General features: G+C 41.0%; 2 protein-coding genes across 3 annotated transcripts in view; both read right to left on the reverse strand.

Annotated features, from left to right (window-relative positions):
- RBM44 (RNA binding motif protein 44) overlaps window positions 1-3,952 on the reverse strand; it is a 45,255-nt gene extending 41,303 nt beyond the window's left edge. The window contains 1 exon segment of the mRNA XM_075092511.1: window positions 117-3,952. Within this exon segment, the coding sequence (XP_074948612.1) occupies window positions 117-1,622 (1,506 nt within the window). The 5' untranslated portion in view covers window positions 1,623-3,952.
- A 1,024-nt stretch (window positions 3,953-4,976) lies between these two features.
- The window catches only part of LRRFIP1 (LRR binding FLII interacting protein 1), a 115,270-nt gene continuing 107,552 nt past the window's right edge, over window positions 4,977-12,694 (reverse strand). For both annotated transcript variants that reach the window (XM_075094107.1, XM_075094106.1), the window contains exons 21-25: window positions 11,639-11,685; window positions 10,620-10,737; window positions 10,059-10,138; window positions 9,301-9,405; window positions 4,977-7,874 (exon numbers count right to left, since the gene is read on the reverse strand). In XM_075094107.1, the coding sequence (XP_074950208.1) occupies window positions 7,764-7,874; window positions 9,301-9,405; window positions 10,059-10,138; window positions 10,620-10,737; window positions 11,639-11,685 (461 nt within the window). In that variant the 3' untranslated portion in view covers window positions 4,977-7,763. The remainder of the gene's footprint in view (window positions 7,875-9,300; window positions 9,406-10,058; window positions 10,139-10,619; window positions 10,738-11,638; window positions 11,686-12,694) is intronic.

Consider the following 12,694-nt stretch of genomic DNA (forward strand, 5'->3'; position numbering starts at 1 on the left):
TAAAAAAAAAAAAAGTTACAGATTAACATTTCTATAGACAATTTCTGAGCAACTTTACGTTAAAAAAATTATATATATCGAAATCTTTTGGTTGTGGTTTTGTTTTTTTTAATTACCTGAATTTGTGAACTTCTTTCAGCTGTTGCAGTATTGCCATCTGCATGTTCTTCCAGCATCTCAGTAAGCTGTGGACGAATTTCCTCTGTACTACTGGCTCCACATGACCAGTTTGTATTGCAAGCAACATCTGCACACTTTTTATGGTGCCATCCTACGGGTCGAGATTTGTTCATCATTGTTATCTCTGTATTAATAGCCCTGGATGAGAGACACACCTGAGCACTGGTACTTCTGCTTGTTGTAAAGCAAGCTCTAAAATCAGAACTCACATCAACAGCTTGGTTAACTGTAGAGTCACTTGTAATGTTTTTCAAGTTTTCACAATGCTCCAACTCTGAGTTCAGACAGCCAGTATTGCCACTGGAGGATTTGTCTGGAACTTCCATGTCAAAAAACGGATTCTTGCAAGTGAGAATTGCACAGACTGGAAATTTGCTTTCAGCCTCCTTTGCAGTACAGTTAACACAGCTGGCACCATTGGTGCACATACCAGATTCTTCACAACTGTAGAAATCAGAGTCACCTGCACATTCACAAAATTGGACAGCTACAGCAGGGGCCCTCTCCTGTGGTGACAGTAAAGGACCATCTTGCTTCACTGAGATGCTGCGACTGCATCTGTCATTGTTTTCAGACACTTCTTCACTTGTAGCCGTTTGGGGTGGGAATGTGCTCTCAATCAGTGGGATGTCTTTCACCTCTCCCTTTTCTGAACTGTCACATTCAAGCAGATTTGGACAGACCCTTTCTTTACTCCCACAAGCACCGCTTTCAAGTATACTTCCATAAACAACAGTATGGTACCTTGTTTGCTCTTCCTGATGATCACAAGTCACGCCATTGCAGTCTGGCGGAGACAGAGAGTCCTGTAGCAGGTTGGGAAGCTCTGGCATGGTTGCTTCTGGGCAGGTCTGCTCAACTACACCATACTCAAACACAGGAGAAAAATCTTCTGACACATCAACGAGATTTTGTTCCTTTGCGACCCCATCCCCTGGAACTTCATGAACTGCATCTGTCAGCTTTAAGGTTTCAATTCCTATAGTTTCTCTTTGCTCAGAAAACTCACTTGAGCTATTCCTATCATCAAAATCTGGCTCACTAGCACTGAGATATTCCAGCAGTGAATCTTCTCCTAAATGGCTTTGTCTGCATTTATCACATGCCCCACAGTTAACGTGCGTATTGTCACATGCCCCTCCCAACATACTGGCTTCTTTCTTGCTTTTATCTACCCGTGCACAGCAAATCCTCATTCTCTTCTTATTATACAGTTCAATATCTGCATCTAAAGATGAACTTAAATAAGGCAAGCTTTCCTCTGACAACTTTAATTCTGAAACATTGACAGAACGTGCCTGGCCAAACTCAGAGTAGTTAGCTTCTGCTGCAATGTCTCTGGCGAGCACCTGCTCAGCTTCCTCAGAATAAGAAACAAGATGTGAGGTCTGACTGAAGCATCTCCTTTTGCTTTTAACGTCACTGTTCTTTTCTAATTCCATGGTACAAACACTTAAGTCCTCCTCCTCCTCCTCAGAAGTTATCTATACAACTCACTTCCACTGCAACCTCTCAAAGTCATTGGCTTGTCTTTTCCTATCAGTTTCTCACCTTAATAATAAAAGAAGTTCAAGATACATCATGGTGTACCAGAGGACATTACCATTTAAAAAAATACGTTAAATTAACCATCTTCTTATTACCTGCTGCATGCTATTATATAAGCTAGGAATTACTCAGTATCTTCTCAAAGAAATCCTAAGAGTTCACAGAAGGTAGTTAAAAGAATCTGCCGTTCTTGCTTGTGTGATTTCAATTGAGTGAAAGCATCCTCAGAGTCCAATCAGTCCTATTTTCTTAACTCTTGGCAAAGGTTCCACCCCCTTACCACTGAAACATTTCTTGGCTGAATCATCAGAATCCCTGCTCATACACAGTGATCTATTTACATTGTACACTAACTTCATGACAGCACATGAGGTGTTTCAATGCATGTACTGACTCTGAGAGCCAGGATGCTGTGGATCCAGGGACCACAAACTGACCTCACATCATTCCTGACTGTATACTTGGCCCGTAAGCACTCCTTGTCACAGAAAGCTTAGAGTTTCCTAATCCAAGACCAGTATATTTACCGTCGGGACATTCCTCTGGTCCAGGAACTACAAACATTTTCAAAACTACTTAAATTAAGATGTGGACTTAGAGCTCTGTGCATTCTGAAAACTAAAAACCCTTCAGATATTGGACAAGTAGGAAACATACACATATTGGTTTTAATTCTGGGGAAACAAGAAGAAATGCTTATTGAGCACAGAACCATAAGAACACATGAGAATCTTTACAGCCAAGAAGTGTAAGACATAAGGGAAATCAGGAGGATGGTTTCTCGGATCAGAGTGCTTCTTTTAGCTGGAGAAGAAAGCTGGACAATACACCAAACCAAAACAACACACTTGCTCTGGACTTGCAATAATCCTAGTTTTATAGCAAACATGAACAAAAAGCAGAGGAAAAGCATATAGGGATGAAAGACATTCTTTGTGAAGCTTGTTTCTTATAAATGGTTATCAGTTCTCCTCTGCCTTCCCCCAAAACTCACAATGAAGGGAGCAATACATAGAAACATTAAACGTATTTCTCAGTTAGGTATGCTTTCTAAACTACTGAAATGAAACATAAAAATTTTATAGTCACACGTCTCTAACCTGACTATAATCTTACATAATGCACAGCAAATTACAGTCCCGTCTGTAACTCTTCCCCCTGCAAGGGCATGCAGACCAACCAACAAGCCCAGAAGCTGGGTTCCACAGCCTTATGAAGACCCAAGTCACTTGTTCATCCTCCAGAGGAAGTTTCCAGCTTGGTGAAACACACTCCAAGAGGAAACGAGTGAAGTACTGAAGTGAAGTACAGGCTGCTGGTGAAGCATGAGGGGAGACCGCAAAGCCAGGCCTGTTTCTTGGCCACTGCTCAGTGATTAACATACAATTTAGGTGAGCTCTGTGTACTCCAGATGTAAATAGTGTGACCCAGGCCTTGTATCTGCAAAGGAAGGTTTGCAGAATGTACCCCTAGAAGGTAACTTTCTGCTGGGGAAAAACGGCTGTCTCTCAAATCTGCATCCACTCACTCTCCTCTGCTAAGGGTCAACGTTAAAATAGCATAATTTAAAATCAATTAATAAAAATAATTTACATTACTGAACAGAAGTCATCAATGGAAGTCAGTCACCCTCCAAAAAAAACTTACTGGGATCTCATTATACACTTCTACAGTTATTTTTGTTTCACAAACATTAACTTTATTACGCTAACTTTACCTTCATCTCCTAGCTGAAGTTTTGAGCAATTATATCTGTGAAAAAAAAAAGCTTGCTGTAACACTGCCAAAGCACAGCTCTGATGCCTATATACAAATTACAACATATTATCACAGAGAAGCGACCTTTTTCCCCCCACTTTTTTCCTTAAGAACGAGTTAAGCAACAAGAACCACAACAAGCTCTAGGTATACCTAGATAAATAGCAATAACCTTGTCATTACGACTACTGATGCAGGTAGATGCTTAACGGCAGCCAAGCTGGCTGGAAACCAGCCCTGGTATTAAAGCCCTGCCGCCGCTCCGTAGCGTAGGGTAGAGGGCCACAGCTCAGCCCCCCAGGAGAAATTGGGAGCCCTAAGAGCATCCCGGTGTCCCCGCCGGCCCAAGGGGAAGCCCCAGGTATACAACCACCGCTCGCAGCGCTCACCCCGGCTCAAGGGAAGGCTAACCAAACCTCTCTGCTGCCTAAAAGAAGCCTCCCCCCGCCGCCGTGCCTCCCGCACTGCCCCCACACCACCGCCAAGCGGCAAACCCCCGCCGAGCACGCCCCCAACGGCCGCCCGCCGCCACTCCCCACCCGCGCCTCCAGCCCATTGGATGCGACGGCAGGCATTCGAGCGCCGGATTGGCCGGCGCGGCCCTCCGCCCCGCCCACCGACATCACTCGCGGCCGTGCTGCCACAGAGGCAGGGTGGCCCGTCTCTTCCGTCATGGCGGGGCAGCGTCGTCCTGTCTGCGGGGGACGGCAGCATCAGTTCGTGTAGTTATTAAAACCTACCAGCAGCTGAAAGGCTTTCAGTGTGAAGGAGCGTGTTACAGGCAGTGTAAATAAATAAATGTTTCTGCTACACAGGTTACCAGTTGTAAATGTACGTGTTATTTTTACAAGGTTGGCTCTGGCCCTTACTCCTTTTAAACACATGTAATGTTCTTAAGTGTGCAAAACATGGCTTAACTGCCTAAACCAAACTAAACCCCAAACCCATGTAATTAATTGTCCAGAGCATTTAAAAAAGCAGAGACAAAGCACAAACTTCTTCAGCGTATTACATGCAGGTGATCACTGTGTGACAGTGCCCACAGTCAGCACAAGATGAAATTTAATATTGACATGTTTTTTTATGAAGTGAGTTGCCTCCTGTTGTGGATTCTTCCAGGGAAAGTTACTATGTCGGTTGCCTGCATATGTTCACCACAAATACTTTAAGGAAGTAGAGAATGAATCCTATCAGCAATATAATTTAAATTTCTCCTGATGGGACACTGTCCCTGTCCCCTTGCCTCCCTATGTGGACCCTGCCATTAAAATCGTTAGTATCTGGGGCTTTGTCTCACACCAGTGCCCTTACTCACACAAGCCCCCTACCTTTGTACGCATTTGACAACCAGCGTTGCTCCCGGTTGCGTGTCTGCAGTAATATATTAAAAATGAAAATGAGCCTGTTACACCAGTATCATCCAAAAAGTCTGTATTTTCCAAGAGAACTTTTACCAGTAACATCGCCATGACAGACCACTCCACAAAAACTACCATAAAAACAAGTGACATTTTTATTGGCAATTTCTGCTAATGAATTTCCTTTTCCACACTCATTTGATTTTAAAAAACAAAACGAAAAAACCATTTTGGGTAACATTCCATTTGCAAACAATAAAATTACTTAACATTTAAAAATAAAACAAAGGATAGCAACTTTAAATACAACTTCTAGGAAAACCCATCCTGGTTCCCCCAGGAGCTGTTCCTGGCCAGGTTCCTGCCACCTTGGCTCTGCTCTGTATCAGCAGGCTGGGTACCGAGGCTCTTCAATGGAGCTCAATTAAAAGGACTGGGGCATGTGCTATTACTACCATTCAAAGCCCTGTTGTTGTACATTCTTCACAGGAAAACATAAACCAGTTTGCAGTAAACCAAACAGTATTTTTTCTTCCCTATTCTAAAGCTAAGTCATACTGAAAGTTTGGGGGGGGGGGAAATGTGGCTTCAACATTCAGCTACTTTACCACACACAAAGATTTCTACTAAGAGCATCTCCAGGTTGAAATACACATCTGATTTCTGGCATGAGGTTAATGCTTATGGGGTGTGAGATGCAATCTACTTCGAAATAAAAAACACTTAACTTCTTGATGAGCAAAGTAGTATTTTTTAGCCTTTTGGACCAACACTTAGTTGCTAGGTTGTTTCTCCTGAGTCTTGCCAGAAGAGACAGTCTTCACCAGTACCACAAATAATAAGATGATCAGTGGCAATCACACACCTTATCATCAGTTAGTAAGACGGTGTATTTAGCACATTTATTCGCATTCTGAAAAACCCTTAGTTTATTTTTTGAGGCCCCAGAGGCTTTGTACACCAGAAATTACACAAGTCAACCACAGAAAATTGTAAATTGGTACCCACAGAGATTTTGAGGTATTCTACAAGAAACCTGGCTCTGCACCTGAATGTTCTCTCAAAAAAACCCCCCACCCCCCCACCACCCCAAAAAAACCCACCAAAAACAAACAAACAAAACCCCAACCCAAAACTGGAGTGGAAATTTAATTTAAAAGATTCCTTTAATCCTTGTGTTCCATCACATTTGATCCACAAGGACATACTTATTTCCCATGGGGCACAAAAAAAAAAGCCTTCGTCATCCTTTTCCTAGAATATTAATTTCAGTACTTCATTCCTAAATTTCCAGGTACACTCAGAAGAGAAAGGTGTTATTTTCTAGCCAAACCAGAGAAACACATTCAGACAGTTTTTGGTTTATTTAATTTGTAAAGGTGCTCTAAGAATATATCAGCAATCCCTTTAATGCTGAAAATAGCAGCTGTTTATACTCTTAACCTCCAGTCTGCAAGGAAGAGGCTAGGGAAAGATCTGGACCGGAGAGTCTGAAGACCAAGTTGAGAAGAAATGGTCTCCTGTGTGTCTGGATTTGGCTTGATAGAACTGTATCCGTTGTGGCAGTCGGCATCGACAGATGGTTGGTGCCTGTCAAACCGGAGATGCTGCTTCATAGTGTGAGCAGGTTCCTAAGGGACTGGTTGCCTGCCTTACTCGCAAGCTTTTCTGGTAGGACTGATGGGGGAAGGACAGCTTTGTTCTTCAGGTAACTGCTGCGTGGTACAGGTAACTGAGTAGTACATTCAGAACAATTTCCAATAACCAGAGTGGGAGTGCTAGTTGTGTATAATAAACTGCCTGCAACGTTTCAATTGGCTATTTTTCATAAGAAGCGGAAAACCTTTACAATGACCTTAGGAGAAATAATTCGCTACTTCTCTATTTGTAGAAAAACCACAGGCAGTAATTTTTTCTAAAGTGCTTCTTTACTATCAGTTACTTTTTTAAAAATTAGACTTGTATTTTGTAGTGGCATAGTTTCCTAGCAGTTCATGGACCAGTAGATAGTTTCTGATGTAAAAAACCCATTACACATTTTTGTTTAAGCAAATGACACTTGCATTGACAAATGCACCGAAGTGAGCAATCTAAGTGCAAGACCCACCATTTCTTAAAACACGGCCTTATGCTGGTTTATGAATGCAACTTTACATCCTTTAAAAGTAGTTTACTTTAATTCCAAGAGCAGGGATTAAATAATACAAATAAAAGTTGAAAATTCAATGAAGCTATTGCCTATTTACCCTGAAATAACATAGTCTTATGATTCAACTGGTGCAAAAATCCCTCCGAACACCTTTGTTTTATTGGCAAAGTCATTTAAGGTCACTTTTGCTTCCAAGACCATCTTCTCCCATGGTTTCCACTGAAGGAATTTTGCTTTGTAATGGCTTGTGGTTCCACAGTGATTTGTAAATGAAAGACCTACTATGAATAACTCTACCATAGTCACTAAATTACAGATACTGTCATGAGAAAGTCCAAAACTTGGTGTTTGTTTTTGTTTTTTTTTTAATTTTCAGCAAGACACAAAATTCCAGTACAGTTAAAGTGTTTTCTTTGAATGCCATTTTAAATGGCAATAAATGGCTGCTGTGCCTTCTGGATGGAGAACTTAACGCAACGCCCAATGTGCTTCTTATATGGTAGACAGATATTGTACTTCAAATGTACCCAAAGAATGGTGTAGAAGGGTCCCCTCAGGCACAGCCGTTTGGATCAGCTACTCCTATGTATGTAGTGCAGTAGGTTTGAATCTGCGTAGAGAGAACCACGACTGGTGGCACGTAGCAAATGTTGGGATTGTCTGTTCTCAGAAGGCATGACACAAAGCATCCTGGACAGCAAGAGACAGAAGCATCTGCAACGTTGTTCTGATTCTGTCAAGTAGTAGTAGTTTCCTTTGAAAGCTGGTGGTTATTGCTGAGACAGTAAAGCACTCCGGTTGGCTTTCATCTTCTCCAAGCGTTTTACTAGATGACCATTGCTGACTTCAAGCTCTTCAGTTTTATCCAATGCTGAACGAAGCTGAAGGAAGGAAGCAGAAAAAAGAGCCCCGTAACTTCCACAGTGTTTTCCCTTTCCAAAGATATAGCGAGGTTTATAGTTGCCATTGCTAACTGACCATGTTGCTGGAATTTCCTCACAAGATAAAGCAGCTGAAAATTCCTAATAACGGAGTTAAAACTAAATGTTGTTAAACTGCTTTGCAGACCACGTGCATACACAGATATTTTCTAGGCATAGTACCAAAAATTCACGGTATTTACAGAATGCTGAACAAATGGCTCCGTATGCCTCAACTTCAGAGGCACGAATGCTCAGAGATACCTGCTGGGTGATGTACGCCTGTCTCACTGTCTGGCTTTCACATTTCTGGTTCCCGGAACTACAGCCACAGCCGTGACTTTGGTGACTTAGTCTTCTATAAAATCCACCATGGGATGGGGGTAGGAGAGAAAGGTGGACTACACAGAGCAATATTTATAGGCAGCAGAGCAGAAGGAGTATTTAGAAAAAGCAGAGCCACACTGAACAAATGTTGGGAGGGAGGCATGAAAGAAGCTGACAAACATATTTAAGCTGGTTGTAGCAGCTACTTGGTACATGTAGTTTGGCACTATCTACATGAAGTTTGGTACAACAAATAAGGTCAAAATTATGGACAGCCTGAAGATGCAGTGTTTTAAGAGAGAGAAATGTGGACAGAGTCTGCACACGGACACGCTACAGCAAACATGCATAAACAGGTTGACAGAGTAAGAAAAACAGGCTCAATAAGAATGATTCACATCCATTTAGCACTCAAGTTTAGACTCTGAAACTTGGAAGTTTAGACTGCCATTCCTGGTAAGGTGTGGCACTGTGCTTAAATAATGAAGCGCCCAAATTAACCTTACAGCAGGATTTCCAGCTTTCTACTCCTGTAATTTCTGAATCACATGTTCTGAAAAAGGCCAGTGATTTGTATTTACAAAATCAGAATTTGTAACAACCAAAGTAATGAGTCTTCAGGTGCAACAAAGGACAAGGACAGCAAAGTAGAAATAGGAATTCTTCAGCTTGATGAACGCTGAATCACATGAATATTCACAGATGCAAAGTAGCATGCAAACCTGAGGATTTGAAGGCTGCTTCTAGAGTCAAGCTGTACAAGTAGAACTTGAATGTGCTCCAGAGAAGCGACTTTAGTACAAAGCAAGACATGGCAAGTCAGTTTAGGAAGGAAAAGGAAAAAGGCAGAGGGAGGTCATAATTGTGACTGTTAATCCAGTTTGAGTGCTGAAAGTTTGGTTAAACATTTAGAATTAATAACTAAAGCAATTAAAAAAGTAGACATCTATTCTTTGCTCTGCTGAGAAGGGTAGTAGTTCCTCTAAAATGCACCAGACAGGTCTCCCCGCACACGGTGCAGGCTGACTGCTAGCCTATGACAGTTTGCATTTAGAGTTACCTCTCTCTGTAGTTTGCGTTTCTCCGCTTTCAGTTCATCTTCTACTCTTTCAGCATTTTCAGCTGCAGTTTTGTATCGGGCTACCTGACCTTCCAATCGTATTACCTAAGGCAAAGGCAAATTTTCTGAATTAGAAGCAGTACCAAGAAGTTACCGTGAAGCGTCACTCTTCCACTAGTAGTTAAGCAATGACCAGAGAGATGCTCACTTTTCTTTAATAAAATAAAGGCATATTTTGAGGAGAAAAAACTATGCCAAGGAAGCCTAGCCATGATAACTTACTCCAGACCTTGTATACATATCCTTATTTAATATGCTTTCAGCAACAGAAGAAAAGTAGAGTCCCTTGACTAAAATTCTTACTAAGAATATCGTTGACATACTTTGGACAAGAGCAAAGAGTCAAAATTGAAGGGTCTTGTATAAAATCCATATATACTACATCATATGCTAGGAGCCATCTGAAAATTGTCGATAGCTAGGCATAAGAATGCATTCTGAAGAGTTCAGTAAGTGCTCTCAATATACCTTTGAATAGTTTTCCTTCAGTAAAGATGAGTAATATATTCATGCTTCCCCATACGTAAATCAAAGCATTTTAGTCTTTATGACTTAATTGCAGTAGCCCTGATGCTCCAACACTCCTGCTTCTTATTTTAAGGGAAAGTCACAGTAATAATTATTTCATTCATCATATAATACATTTTCTCTTTGCATTCTCACCATGCCTAAACAAAGAGAACAAGCCAGAAACTTACATTCTGCTCCAATGCTGTTATCTCTTGCTCAGACTTTGCTAGTTTAAATTTGAGATCACTGATCTGTCTGTTGGCATCTCCTAAAAAAAATTGCAGATTTATCAGAGATGTCAGAACAAGTGTCAACAGTGTCTTCTAACAAGTCTGCCTTAAAATTTCCATGCTACAGGAATATACATGGGGCAGTGGTAGAGCAGCAAATGCTGTCTGCCAAAAAAAGTTTATTTCTACATCAGAGCTTGCAGCTAGCCCCACTCAGTAGACAGGAGCTCTTAACCAGTCCTGCCCGATTCCCTTTTAGCCACTCAGAAAGCAGAATTAACCAGGAACTCAGGCCCAGCTCTCCTGGGGAATATAAGGGAGATTTCCAATTGCAATCTTGGTCAAACAAAGGATGATTGTTCCCTCACCTCTAGGAGAGGTGGCATGGCTGGCTCCCATTTTGAAGCTCCCTTAGGACTGAAGGCTCGTTTTTACTTAGAGCCATGTGGTTATTGTACAGATACGTTTTCACACTCACGTGCCGGACAAAAAAGTTCTCAAAATCAAAATGTAGCTCACTTTGGAGGTCAATCATGTGCATATCTGTCCCATTTTCTAGAACTTCATCTTCAGACTGTGTATTTTCCATCTTGCCATTCTTTTGCTTTTCTTCCAGTTGTCCCTTTAATTTTTTAACCTGAGGGACACAGAATAATTAGCTATTAAAATCAGTAAGGGAAAACTGACTCAGGACTCAAATTCACTCAAGTATTATAAAAAACAAATTATATTTTTTTAAACCTAAATTCCAAAAAAATCTTTTTGTGATTGAGATTTCCTAGAAATTCTTTTAGCAAATGACTCATGATATTTTAAGTGTCAGTGCTTATGCATAAGTTCTAGACCAAACACAACGAGCAGAAGAATGTTTTATTAGAAAAGCCACAGATGTTTTGTAGGCACATTCACATAAAACATTCTTAAAAACCCAAACTGTGTTTGGCTCTGCTTGAAATCTCAGGGTCAAGGATATAGTCCATAAATGAAAGCATAGAACATCCTGCAGAGAAATAGATGAGCTAATTTTGGTTTTAATAAGCTTTCTATCCACTATGGAATATCATAGTACCTGCAATAATTACTTCAATTGCTATTTACCCACCTACTGTAATTCTTCCAGCATTTCTTTATGTATGGCCCACTGCCCACAGATCCAGCAATTTCTAAACCATATTAGTTTTTTCCTTGGGCTTGGCCAATCTGAAGTATTGTTTTTCAGAAATAGTCCTGGAGAAGGAGTTTTAGGTGACTAAGGACACTGAATATGACTGGTTAGCAACACAAAACAGGTACACTGGGTCATATCTTTCTTGCCCTGTATCCTGATTTAACACGCAGGAAAAATATTTCAGAGGAAGAATGAAGTGGCAAGCAACACAGTAAGTCCTCAGCAAGAGCAACCCAGCACACGCTTGGAAAGGCAACAGCACTGCTGTTCTATACCTTACATTAGGGCTATTTTGATTTTTTTTTTAACCTCTACTATTCTTATTACAGATTTAGTAAACACACAGCATTTCAGGTTTTCCTGTGATTACCTGGTCCAGTAAGGACTCTCGTTCATCAATGAGTTTTTTCAGCCTGTCTGAAAGAGAAAACTGGAAGTTCAGTGCTGATTTGATCGAGCTGCACATTTCAGAGTGCATCTGATGTAAGATCGAACTGTTAAGGTTAGTGAAACTAATGATGAAGGTAGTTATGCACGTACCACAGGAAATGAGGCCACAGACAAGGCTGGAAAGGGGCTGCAGCCAGGGGAGGTTATGTCATTCTCACAGAACATGCTTGTCACGGCAGTAGCAGCACCCAGCTGCATGCAAAGAGGCTAATCTTCTACGTTAGGTTAGCATGCAAGAACTCTAGGGTCAATCACAACTGCAACACAAAATCTCAAATCTTTACAGTTTAACATAATGAAAATACTGTAAACACCTATAATCATAGTTTAAGCACATTCTCACCATTTTAGATCCTTAGCTTCTTTTACTAAATAGCATGGCAATAACATTTTGTGTTATCTCCAGTATTATGACCAGAAAAAAACCAAAAACATTTCCCCATTAAATTATTTTCATTTCAAATGCAGCAGTCTGGTAAAACATTCTTTTCTCTTTAGTCCTTCATAATCAATTCTCCCGGTCAAACATCAAGCAGGTGATCGGCAATCCAGACCAACTGTCGTGTTACACTTGAGCTTGGAAGTGCTACAGAGCAGCACATGGATATGTGTGGCGTTGATTAATGAAGTACACACTACAGAATGAGACAACCGGAAAAAAACCTAACTAGAAGTAACCAACCAAATCACTTGGGTTTTCTCTTCCCTATTAAGGGGTGCAAAATGTGAATGTATTTTAGCAGGTACTGTATGCAACAAATCTGAACTTACAAATTTTCTTATCCCTAAAATTACTTTACCTCATAACTTAACAACCTTAGCTTGTTCAGGTACACCTCAACAGAAGTACACTGGAACAAAACATTCAGGTATTCTTGTTAGAAGAGGAGAGGACATATTGACCTCAGGCAGGTCTTACTCCACAAGTTTGACGTGTGTGTTTAGTGCAGTTTTATTTAGCTTGCCTCCCTTGCCA

The sequence above is a fragment of the Phalacrocorax aristotelis genome, chromosome 5 (genome assembly GCF_949628215.1).
Source record: "Phalacrocorax aristotelis chromosome 5, bGulAri2.1, whole genome shotgun sequence".
Taxonomy (NCBI): Eukaryota; Metazoa; Chordata; class Aves; order Suliformes; family Phalacrocoracidae; genus Phalacrocorax; species Phalacrocorax aristotelis.